This window comes from Pteronotus mesoamericanus, unplaced genomic scaffold (assembly GCF_021234165.1).
Source record: "Pteronotus mesoamericanus isolate MK-2021 breed Mesoamerican mustached bat unplaced genomic scaffold, CSHL_Meso_final contig_173, whole genome shotgun sequence".
Taxonomy (NCBI): Eukaryota; Metazoa; Chordata; class Mammalia; order Chiroptera; family Mormoopidae; genus Pteronotus; species Pteronotus mesoamericanus.
In genome coordinates, this window is record NW_026555072.1 from 1717776 (window position 1) to 1730177 (window position 12402).

The 12402-nt window shown below is 50.3% G+C and overlaps 1 protein-coding gene across 1 annotated transcript; it reads left to right on the forward strand.

Annotated features, from left to right (window-relative positions):
- Positions 1 to 2729: 2729 nt before the first annotated feature.
- KCND1 (potassium voltage-gated channel subfamily D member 1) lies at positions 2730 to 8714 on the forward strand. The gene is made up of 6 exons (XM_054566367.1): positions 2730 to 3932; positions 5645 to 5807; positions 5910 to 5993; positions 6081 to 6179; positions 6449 to 6699; positions 8483 to 8714. Exons 1-6 carry the CDS (start codon positions 2812 to 2814, stop codon positions 8712 to 8714), a joined length of 1950 nt encoding a protein of 649 aa, XP_054422342.1. The 5' UTR covers positions 2730 to 2811.
- Positions 8715 to 12402: the final 3688 nt, after the last annotated feature.

Below are 12402 nucleotides of genomic sequence, written 5' to 3' on the forward strand. Positions count from 1 at the left end.
TAGGTGGATAGGTAGAGAGGATTGACAGGTGGGGATGTAAATGGACAGATGGATGGCTAGGGGAATGTGGGTGGATGAGTGGGCAGATGGATGAGCTAATGAACGAGAAGAGAACGAGTAGGTGAATAAATGATGGGCGGGGCTATGTGTGGATGGACAGAGGGAGTTACATACGGATAGGTTGGTGACTAGTGGATGGTAAATACACAAATGGATGAGTGAGTGGGTGGGTGAAGGGTTGGAGAAATGGACAAATCAGGAGTGTGATGAGTTTGCAAATGGAGGGTTACATGGAGATAAATTGATTGAAAGGCTATAATTGGCCCTGCATTACTGCTCTCCAGCACCACACAGCTTTAATTACTAAAAATGAGTCCTCTGTGCACCATGCCTTGTGCATCCCCTTTCATATGATTCCATTTAATGTTCCCAGTGACACCACCAAGCTGGGGTAATTCTCCATCTAATAAGGAAACAATGCAAGTCACTTGCTCAAGGATACATAAGTCAGCAAAGCTGGAGTTTGAACCCATCCATGCCGGAGGCACTTTGTACCTAGAGCTCTTGCCACAGCAGCAGAGCCCTCTAGGGGAGGACATGGTCTGAGGCTCCTGGATGTAGACAGATGAAGGAGACTGCCCCTCAGAGTGGGGCCTACCTGGGAAAGAACCTAGTATGGGGGTGGGGTCCCGCTTGTCTCCAGCTACACTCTTACCCCGCCCTCTTTCACATTCGAAAACAGGAGTATAGTACTTCAGTCCCAGCAGTCTTGGTTAGAGCTGTGCTTTAATCTGTGCCCCCAGCAGCGTTGGGGGCCTGGCCATCTGTAGAAATGCTCCCCCACCAGTCTCCCTCCATCCACCCCTTCTCCAGCCTTGGGGGGCAGGGAGGGGACACAGCGCTGCATCATTCCCTGTGGCACTCTGCTCTAGGGCCATTAAACAGACGCCTCCCCATCGATCGCATCTGCTAAGTGCTGCTGATTCAGACGGTGGGGGTGGAGGCCCCAAGGGGCAGGGGGGTAGGAGCTGGGCAGGAAGAGGGGTGAGTTCAGGAAGGAGGTGGGGAGAACTGGCAAAGCTCCCTACCACCCCCATTTTTCAGATGACGCGACTGAGGCCCAACCAGCTTTGTAGGAGGCGGAGTCTCCCCAGGGTACCTCTCAGGCGGTCCTAGGGGAAGGGGCTCTGGGAGCCAAGAGGCCCCTCCCTGCCTCTCCATCTCCCGGCAAGCTCAGAGGGGCGGGGAGAGAGCCGGAGGAGGAGAGATTGGGCACCTCTGCAGAGGGGGGCAAGAGCTCCGGTGCTTGGTACCCCCAGCCCCTCCGCTGTTGCCGCTGCTGCAGTGGGGACACAGGTGAGGCTGGCCCTGTGGGGAATGGGAGGGGGGCACCAACAGCGCTGTCCTTGCCCTTCCCTGGTCCAGTCCCCACGCCCTAGCCTATCCTGGGACAGTCCCCCTGGGTCCTGCTGGACCTTGTCCTTCCAGAGCCTCCTTCCAGGGACCCAGCCCCCTCCCTTGTCTGTGCTGCCTTCACTCCCAGGCCTGGCTGTGGCTGCTTCTCCTCTTCCTTCTCCAACTGCTGCTGCTACTACTGCTGCTGCCCAGCGAACACCATCAGCCCCTCGGGGTGTGGTTTCCCCAGACCAGCCCCCAAGAGTGGGATGCAGCCTTATCTTGGACTCCCTCCTCAGCCCCCTGCAAGGCCCAGCAGCCCCGCTTCCTGGAGACACACCCAACTCCCTTTCAACATCCCGCTCTGATCTCCGACCCATTTTGGGGAGCACCCCCTCTTCCTCTTACTCTTTTCCGATCCTCTGGGTGCTCTGGGTCTGTGTCTAACTTCCTTCCAATTGCGTTCCATCCCCGCAGGATTCCACAGTCCCCTTTTCTGTCCCTGGAACTCTTATGAGGATAGGCAAGGCTATCTCAAACCCCTAGATACCTCTCTCCCCCTGACACCTCTTGGCCTCTGAAAAAATAACCTAGCTCCTTATCTACCTTATTAGATACCCCACTCCCTTCTCCAGGCCCACTAGAGGTCCCACCTCTCCATTCCCCCAGAACTACTTTAAAATGTAGACACCCCCAGGCTATTCTTGGCAGTTCTAGGCACTCCCAAGACACCTCTCAGCCTCTTTACACCTACAGGCTCTGTAGATATTCCTTAGATGCATCAACCCTTTTCCTAGGTCCAAGAAGGGACTCCAACCCCCTTAACTTTACCCAGAAGTCTTCAGACTGTGGACCACCCTCCTCACCTTTCTCATCCCCCTTAGAATCTCTATCCAGACACTCTCAGCCTCTTTCAAACATCTCTGGTCCCATTTCTACCCTTCTGGATGCCTCAATCCCCTCTCCAACCCTGTTAAGTAGTTCTAGTCCCTTCTTCCTTCCCTCCAAACTCCTGAGAATGTGGACAGCTCTCCTGTGTTTCTTGCCTCCACTAGACACGCCCGGATATCTCTCAGGCAAATGCCAACCCTTCTAGATCCATATCAGTCTAAGTGCTCCCGTAGATCCTTCTCTGCCCCGTCTCGACGCCCCTTCTCTGCTCCTTTCCATGTCCCCCAGCCCCTTCTCAGTCCCTCAAGACCTCTCCCAGGTCCCTCCCAGACCCTCTAAATGCCCCCCAAGCTCCTGCCCCTGTCTCTAGTTCCTCCTCCAGGTTCCTCTTGGCATCTCTAGACATCCCCAGTTTCCTTGTGCAAGTGTCCCAGGGCCCCTCCAAGCCCCCACCATCCTGGAGACAGCCACATTCTCCTAAAGGCCACCCCCCCAAGTCTCCGAGGGCCTGGGGTGCGCGGCAGGATGGCGGCAGGCGTGGCCACGTGGCTGCCTTTTGCGCGGGCGGCTGCAGTGGGCTGGCTGCCCCTGGCCCAGCAGCCCCTGCCCCCAGCGCCAGGGGTGAAGGCATCTCGAGGAGATGAGGTTCTGGTGGTGAACGTGAGTGGAAGACGCTTTGAGACCTGGAAGAACACACTGGACCGCTACCCAGACACCCTGCTGGGCAGTTCAGAGAAGGAATTCTTCTACAATGCTGACTCGGGCGAATACTTCTTCGATCGCGACCCGGACATGTTCCGACACGTGCTGAACTTCTACCGCACAGGCCGTCTGCACTGCCCACGGCAAGAGTGCATCCAGGCCTTCGATGAAGAACTGGCCTTTTACGGCCTGGTACCTGAGCTTGTTGGCGACTGCTGCCTGGAAGAGTACCGCGACCGCAAGAAGGAGAATGCAGAGCGCCTGGCGGAGGATGAGGAAGCCGAGCAGACCGGGGATGGGCCAGCTTTGCGGGCCGGCAGCTCCCTGCGCCAGAGGCTTTGGCGGGCCTTTGAGAATCCACACACGAGCACTGCGGCCCTCGTTTTCTACTACGTTACCGGCTTTTTCATCGCTGTGTCAGTCATTGCCAACGTGGTGGAGACCATCCCGTGCCGCAGCCCCGCACGGCGGCCCTCTAGGGAGCAACCTTGTGGTGAACGTTTCCCGCTGGCATTTTTCTGCATGGACACAGCCTGTGTGCTCATATTCACGGGTGAATATCTCCTGCGGCTGTTTGCTGCCCCCAGCCGCTGTCGTTTTCTGCGGAGTGTAATGAGCCTCATCGATGTGGTGGCCATCCTGCCATACTATATCGGGCTTTTTGTGCCCAAGAACGAGGATGTCTCTGGAGCCTTTGTCACCCTTCGTGTGTTCCGGGTGTTCCGCATCTTCAAGTTCTCCCGGCATTCACAGGGCTTGCGAATTCTGGGCTACACACTCAAGAGCTGTGCTTCTGAGCTGGGCTTTCTCCTCTTTTCCCTTACCATGGCCATCATCATCTTTGCCACTGTCATGTTTTACGCTGAGAAGGGCACAAACAAGACCAACTTTACTAGCATCCCTGCGGCCTTCTGGTATACCATTGTCACCATGACCACACTTGGGTGAGTGCAGACCTTCTGTTAGGAGCTGCCTGATCAGTCAATTACACTCACCATTTTTGTAAAAGAAGGTTAGGTAAATGAGCTCCCTCTATTTTAGCTTCAGTTAGCTCATCTGTAAAAACTGAGGAAGTTGGACTAGTCTTCAAATTCCACCCAGCTTTGACAATGCCTTGATTCTCCTGGTCAAGAGACTTGGGTTCAAGGATTGCCTTAGCTATACTCTTCCTGTTGACCTTGTGTTCTTTGGGCCTGTTTTCCCCTCTGTAAAATGAGAAATGATGATCCCTTTTTAGGGACTTCAGTGACATAATGATTGTGAAAGTTCTCTGGAAGTTTCTCGTGCAGGATAAATAGGTACTGGCTTTCTATTACTCCCTTTTTCATCTTGAGCTCCCATAGCTCTCAACCCTCTAGAATCATCTGCTGTGTGGGGCACCACCTCTGTGGCTCCCCAGAACAAGATATTTTCAGCATGATTTTTTTTTTTTTTTTTTTTTTTTTTTTACTGCTAGTCCTTGAGATGAAATGGTTGGGATAAAAACATTGAATGGAACAGCCAAACTCATGTCGTTCTTAAAGACACTGTCTAGGATAGAGACTGTGAGCCTTTTCTAATTTCCATCACCGGGATTAGGTATACACTTGCTGCTCAGTATCTGCTGAGTGGATGACACTCAGTGCTTTAATAATGGTACAGAAAAATTGAATTGAGGTTTCTAAAGAGTAGAAATTAATTCTGGTTGGAGGTTCAGGATTAAGTTGACAAACAAAACTGAGCCTTGAGAATGGATTGGAATGGGATAATTTGATGCCTTTTACCCTGTTCAGTCTTCACAATAACCCTGGGAGGATGGGCAGCTCCTCGTGTCTTCTAGTTGAGAACAGTCTGAGATGACACATCATAGAGCCAGAAATGGCCAAGTTGGAGAGACTTTTAAATAAGTCAAAATAAAAAAAAAAGAAATAAGGAAGAGCCATGGGGCTGGGTGGGCACAGTTTGAACAAAGGCCTAGAGGCTTAAGACTGCAGAGTCTGCACTTTTGTGGCAGGGATCTGATTGGTCCTGTAGTTAGGATAAAAGTATGCTGTGTGATTTGGAGTAAGTTAGTTATGAACCTCCCTGACTTTGGTTTTCACCTCCTCTGTGAAACAAGGTGGCAAGATTGGCTCTGCTCCATCTCCATGGGGCGGGGGTGGCATGGAGAAAGGGAGGGGGCAGTTCTAAGGCTCCCCCCTGTTTTTTCATACAAGGACAGTTTCAAGGTTTCCTCTAGGGGAATAGGAAGGGGTCCTACATAGAATAGGTAAGACAGGTACAAACAAAACCAACAGAGCACTGCTGCCAGGACTCAGAACCCCTCACCTGGCTTGTGGAGGTGGAACTCTCTCCCCAGAAGGCTACATTTACTGCCTGTGATTTCCTCCTTCTCCCCTATGCTAGGTATCAATAGATTTCCAGCTGAGTCAGATGCCCAGTGCACAGCTTGGATGGGGGCAGCAGATAGTAGGGGCTGAGGGCCCATTTCTCATTTAACCCCCACTGATGACCCAAAAGGTCATCCCTCACATTTTTCAGTGCAAGAAACTGAGGCTCAGAGGGTTCAAATGCCTGGCCATGGTCTCAGAGCGAGTTGGGTTGGATGGGATGCAGCGGGGGACTGAGGAGTGGGTAGACACTTTTCTTGACCTTGGCTCACCTCCTCTGGCCCCAGATATGGAGACATGGTGCCCAGCACCATTGCTGGCAAGATTTTCGGATCCATCTGCTCACTCAGTGGTGTCTTGGTCATTGCTCTGCCTGTGCCAGTCATTGTTTCCAACTTCAGCCGCATCTACCACCAGAACCAGCGTGCTGACAAGCGCCGAGCACAGCAGGTAGCTGTGCCTTCCATCTGAGTATCTCCTATTCCCCCTGACCCCAAGCCAGTCAGTCACCCGTTGTGTTTACCCACCTGACTCTTTCTCTCCTCTCTGTAGAAGGTGCGCTTGGCAAGGATCCGGTTGGCCAAGAGTGGTACCACCAACGCCTTCCTGCAGTACAAACAGAATGGGGGCCTTGAGGTGGGTAGGTCCCAGACTGGGGTTGGGTGTGAGCAGTAATGGGAGGAGAAAGGTGCTGACCTCATTTCTCTGTTTCATCCACTCCAGGACAATGGCAGTGGGGAGGAACAGGCTGTGTGTATCAGGAACCGTTCTGCTTTTGAACAACAACATCATCACTTGCTGCACTGTCTAGAGAAGACAACGGTGAGGCCTAACGAGAAGTGGTATAGCAGAATGAAGAGCCACCAAGCCAGCTCCCCTTGGGATTGGAGGCTCACTACTAATTGTGGAAATCATGCAGGCTTCCTGGAAGAGGCCTGATAGAGCTGAGCCTTGAAGGATGGGCAAAGGAAGGGGAGAGAGAGCGACTTTGAGAAAGGAAGGAATGGCCTAAACAAAGGCCTGGCAGTGGGGACAACCCGTGTGGTGTCTTGACACTGTACCTCGTGACCGTGCCTCCCTTTTTCCCACAGTGCCATGAGTTCACAGATGAGCTAACCTTCAACGAGGCCCTGGGTGCTGTCTCACTGGGTGGCCGCACCAGCCGCAGCACCTCTGTGTCCTCCCAGCCTGTAGGTCCCGGAAGCCTTCTATCCTCTTGCTGCCCGCGCAGGGCCAAGCGCCGTGCCATTCGCCTTGCCAACTCCACTGCCTCGGTCAGCCGTGGCAGCATGCAGGAGTTGGACACTCTGGCAGGGCTGCGGAGGAGCCCTGCCTCTCAGAGGTAAGTAACCCCCACCAGCTGGCCACACCTGAGGAAGCTCAGAGCTTGGACCAGAGGGTCTGAGATTTCATGACCCCAGGCCTGCCAAGTCAAGATCAAACCCAAACTCCTCCATGCTGGGAGCTTGGGCTTATCTTGTCTGGAACTTCTTGTTCTTCATCCGTTCTTTCAACAACCATTTATTGAGCACCTACTATATGCTAGGCACAGTTTTTGCCACTTTGGAGTTCACTTTAGGAGTTTAGGAATTCAGTTCACTTTAGGCAGTAAATAGAACAGGCAGAAATCCCTGACCTTCTGGAACTTATATTCTAGTGGGTGTGACCATTGATAAACAAACAAATACACAGATGATGTAGAGTGTTAAGTGCCAAGGGGAAAAATAAATCAGAGATTGGGATAGAGAGTGTAGAATAGGGTGTGATGTAGTTTTAACCATGTGGTCAGGGAAGACTTTGCTGAGGTGACATCTGAACCAAGACCTGAAGGAGACAAGGGAGTGAGCTATGTAGGTATCTAGAAGAGCTTTCCAGGCAGAGTAAACAGCCTGTGCAAAGACCCTGAGGCAGGAATGAGTCTGTATGTCTCTAACAAGAGACACAGCCAGGAAACTACAGTGAGTAGAGTGGTGTGAGTGAGAGGGAGAGTGGTAGGAGGTAAAATCAAAAAGGAACAAGGACCAGATTATGTGGCTCTTACTGTAGACTATTATGAGGACTTAGGCATTGTAAGGAGTAATCATAACAGGTAACATTTGTGTGTGTGTGTGTCTGCCGGTGTGCTCATTATGTTTCAGGCACTATTCTGAGCACTTTGTATAATTTATTATCTCATTTAATCTTCACATGAACCCCTATGAGGTAGGAAATACAGCAGGTCCTTGAATAATGTCATTTTGTTCAATGTTGTTTTGGGCTTTTGTTTTTGTTTTTTAAATTACAGTTTATATTCAATATTATTTTGTATTAGTTTCAGGTATACAGCATCATGATTAGACAATCATATACTTTACAAAGTGTTTCCCCCAGTATTTCTAGAACCCACCTGGCACCATACATAGTTATTACAATATTATTGAGTATATTTCCTGTGCTGTACTTTACATCCTCATGACTGTTGTGTAACTACCAATCTGTACTTCTCAATCCCTTTACCTTTTTCACCCAGTCCTCCCCCTCTGGCAACCAACAGTCCGGTCTTTGTATCTATGAGTCTGTTTCTGCTTTGTTTGTTCATCTATATTGTTCTTTAGATCCCCTATGTAAGTGAGTCATATGGTATTTGTCTTTCTCTGGCTGACTTATTTCACTTAGCATAATACCCTCTGGGTCCATCCATGCTGTTGCAAATGGTAAGATTTCACTTTTTTTATGGCCAAGAAATATTCCCAATGTCATTTTATTATAACATTGATGAGATGCCTAGGAAGTTAATCCTTGTTTTTATCAATTAGCCTGTGTTAAAATTTATTTTGTTTACACATCATTTCACTTAAAGTCACAGAACCTATTGACGATGTTAAGTGAGGACTTACTTTATTGTTAATCCCATGCTTCAGATGAGAGAAAAGGGAGGTTTAGAGTGGTAAAAGTGGAATCAGGATTCAAACCCAGGACTGCCTGACTCCAGAGCCCTCGCTCTGCACCACCATAATTGGGGGTGCAGGTGAATGCTTTACCACAGTGCCAGGGATCCAGTAGCTGCTCAATAAATGTCATGATTGTTGTGGCAAGTATTAAGATGACTTTTTAAGAAACTTCCATGTTCCCACCCTTATCCACAGCCGCTCAAGCCTCAATGCCAAGCCCCACGACAGCCTTGACCTGAACTGCGACAGCCGGGACTTCGTGGCTGCCATCATCAGTATCCCTACCCCTCCTGCCAACACCCCAGATGAGAGCCAACCTTCCTCCCCTGGTGGCGGTGGTGGTGGCAGGGCCAGCAGCAACCTTAGGAACTCCAGCCTGGGTACCCCTTGCCTCCTTCCTGAGACTGTCAAGATCTCTTCCCTGTGAGGGGGGGCCCCCGCCCATCCAGAGACCCCTCTTGATTCTTGGAGACTCCTTTCCAAAGCCATATTTTTGGGAGACAGACAGGGGCAGGCTTAGGGACCCCTTCTTCCCCCCACTGAGAACTATGCAATGGAGTTTTATGGAATGGCCTCCTTTGTGGGGATGTAGCCAGGGAATGGGACATTCCCCACCCCTATTTTCCTGGTGGGAGCTGAATCATTGGGCTTCATCAGGCCCCAGCCTCCTTGCCCCAGCACAATGAGGGAACCAGACCCTCTCCCTCAGTTGGCCTTCTGCATGCTCCTCCCCTCGGGCCTTCAGGCTCCCACCTAACATCTGAGCTCTAGCCTGAGAAGAGGTGAGACTTCCTTTTCTCTCTATCTGGGCTGTGGAGGCTTGGGGGTTCAGGGACGAGAGCCATCACCTCTGATCTGGCCCCTTAGAGAGGCCCCCACCCTCCGCCGGGCCCAACAGCACCCAAATTCCAAAGCTTGGAATGCAGCCACAGGCTTCATGAGCTGTGGCCCCAGCAGTGACCTTCCACCCCCCGGCCGGGGCTCAAGAGTGGGGCTGCCTCTTCCAACACACAGTGATAGCACAAACACTACCCCTCTTCCCTGGCTGCTGGGAATGGGTCCTCGCAACCCCATCCTCCGCTGGGTTCCCAGCAAACTCTAGCAATAGCAGCTGCTGCCATGACATTATGCAAAGCCTCTGCCCAGTTTGCTGCAGCATTTACATCTGCCCTGATCACAGGGGCCACTTCTAATATTCCTCCTCTTTCCTCTGGTTTGCTTCCTTCCTGGGTTGGGCTGGAGTCTGGACTGGCTGAGATAAGCACCTGGCAACCAGCAAGGGCTGGGCTGGGTTTGGAGATCATGAGCTGATTCCCTGTTCTTGGGCAGGAGTCCAGAAGCCTCTGGGGCTGAGGCCTGGGTTGTTATTGAACTCTGGGAGTTGTAGGAGGCAGGAAGAACTTCTTTTATTTCCTCCTCCCCCACAACACCTTTTCACATATTCCTCTCTCTTCCCCTTCTTGGGTCACCTTCCTGAACTCTTGTTTTTGCACTCAGGCTGATATCTGGCATCATCTCAGGTTCCCTGTCCCCAGCACTGTCCCTGTGGAACTGGTGGCTGACAAAGATGTAGTTTCCATCAGTCAATAAAACCTGAGGGGAGAGATGAGGATGAGCACTTCCTGGCTCTGTGGATTTGGGGGCTGGGCTGGGCTGGGGAGTTGAAAGTTATAATCTGATTTCAATTCCTTTCAACTAGTAAAAGAGCTGGTGTGGGTAAAGGTATGGGAGATAGATGGTTGGTGACATGTTCTGAAATATGGGGATCTAGGGGAAATTTTAAAAGGGAGTGATTGAAAAAGTTGACTTTCCAGCCAGTGAGGCAGCCGAGGAGGTCCTGAGACATGCCCCCTTGGACATCACCTGCTCCAGCTCCCTAACTCACAGATGGAAAAACTGACACAAAGAGCAGCACATGCTTGGTTAGGGGGAGATCTAAACCCAGGTTTCCTGACAGCAAACGGCTCTGAATTGAACCCTGATGAAAAGCCTCTTCCAGTGTGGCAAATTCTCCTTCCGGGTGGATGTTCCCTACGTTTTCTCTTCTGGGCTACTGGGCAGTGTGTGACTGAGCTCTGTGCAGCATCAAGATGACAGACCTTGGATTCAGGTTGACCTGAGTTCCAGTCCCTGGGCGGGGGAAGAGAATTACTTACCTTCTCTTGCCTCAGGCTGCTAGTCTGTGAAACAGAGATAATCATTCTTTTACTCATATCATGTGAGTAACTGGACATCATGTGTTAGCCCTGGGGATATAGAGATGAGCGAAGTAGACATGATCTCTGTTCTACAGAGGTGAGCATGGAAGGCAACTAAGCAATTACAATATAGTGCAGGAGAACTAAGATCGATGGATTACAGAAGCACGTAGATGGCAGGAGAAACTAACCTGGCTAACACACAAAAAATGAGGTGCAGTTAGCCAAGTAAAAGACAAAAGGATAAAAATGTTTCAGGCAGAGGGAACAGCATGTGCAAAATACCTGAAGGTTAGAGGGTGAGCCTGGGGACTTCAGGGAACTGAAATTGGAGCTGGGAAGGAGTGTGTGAGGCTCTGGTGAGGGAGAGGATATAGCAATAAGCCAGATATCGAAAGGCCTTTGAAGCTAGGATACAGATTTTGGACTTCATCTTAAGGGTAGTGGGGACTTCTAAAGGCTTATAAACAGGAAAGTCATCATGAGGTTTGTGTTTCAGGATGATCATTCTGGTTGTGGATAGTGGATTATAGAGAAAACAGTCCTAGAAGAAGAGCAGTGAGGAGGCTTTTTTAGTGGTTTAACTGGTAGATGATGGTGGCTTGACCAGGTAGTGGCAGTAAGAGCTGGAGAGTCAAAAGATTTGAGAGGTAGAATTGGCAGTGCTTGGGATTGATGGGCATCTGGGAATTGAGGAAGAAGCAAGGCTGACTCCTAGGGTTCTCGTTTGGGCAAAGGCTGGGGGGTGCCATCTACCATCAAAGAGAACATCAAAACTTTTAGCATACAGTGCCAGGCGCATAGTAAATACTTGGTGATGATTAGCTACAATTATTATCATAAGTTCAGTATTAGATTTGTGGTACTGGACAAATATCCAGTAGGGAGTGGGATATATGGGTCAAGGGAGATGGTCATGAGAAGATTCAATGTGATAACATGTATATGCCCTGGGCACAGTGCCCTGAACACACACACAAAAAACCCTTCAGTAAACATGAGTCCTCTCTCATTAAGTCCCATCGTCAAAAAACACAATAGCGTATTTATTACTGACACCCTTCAGGGAGTATTTCAACTAGGGTTGGCATCTGAAGGGAGAAGGTTAAGTGGCACTCAGAAGAGCTTTTTGATGGTCTCTATTTCAGTCAACCTGTTGTATGGCTTGGCTCCCAAGACATAGCAAGCGAGCTCTCGCCTCTGTAACAGCCTCTTGGTTCATGAACTCATCGGAACCCTGTAACTAACTACTCCCTGAAGTAGTCTGGGAAGGCATAATCATTCCTGTTTTACATATGGGTTACCTCAAATTTGAGGCACAATGATTTGCGCAGTCCTATAGTTGGTAACTGAGGTCTTCTGACTCCAAAGCCTGGGATCCTCCCAGTGCACTGTCATGCCGACTAATTTACTGGGCACTTACTATGTGCCAGGAACACTACCAGGCCCTTTACAAGCATGAATCTCTCATCCTTAAATTGGAATTATCATTGCCATTTTACAGAGAAATAGAAATTGAGGATGGGGTGGATATTAAATGACTTGCCGGAGATCATTCATACTGGACGAGCAGGCTAGGATTAGTTTGTAACTCTCCAGCCGCTCAGTAGCAGAGTTTTATCAACTCCATTGTGAGACTCTGGCTGGTGACAGAGATGAATACGTAAAATTTTGTTCGAGCCAGGTAAACTCAGTTTTACACACACACACACACACACACAGTTTGTAACTCTCCAGCCGCTCAGTAGCAGAGTTTTATCAACTCCATTGTGAAACTCTGGCTGGTGACAGAGATGAATACATAAAATTTTGTTCGAGCCAGGTAAACTCAGCTTTACACACACACACACGCGCGCCTGCGCACTAGCCGCAGGGGCGGGGAGGTCAACGTGGGGGCGACAGTGTGGTAGTGCCAAA

What these genes read in the sequence shown, in the direction of transcription:
- KCND1 (XM_054566367.1), top strand. Translation starts at nt 2,812, where the DNA reads ATGGCGGCAGGCGTGGCCACGTGGCTGCCTTTTGCGCGGGCGGCTGCA. An exon ending in AACAGAATGGGGGCCTTGAG is followed by an intron (nt 5,994 to 6,080) that starts GTGGGTAGGTCC and finishes CATCCACTCCAG; the next exon opens with GACAATGGCAGTGGGGAGGA. An exon ending in AGGAGCCCTGCCTCTCAGAG is followed by an intron (nt 6,700 to 8,482) that starts GTAAGTAACCCC and finishes CCTTATCCACAG; the next exon opens with CCGCTCAAGCCTCAATGCCA.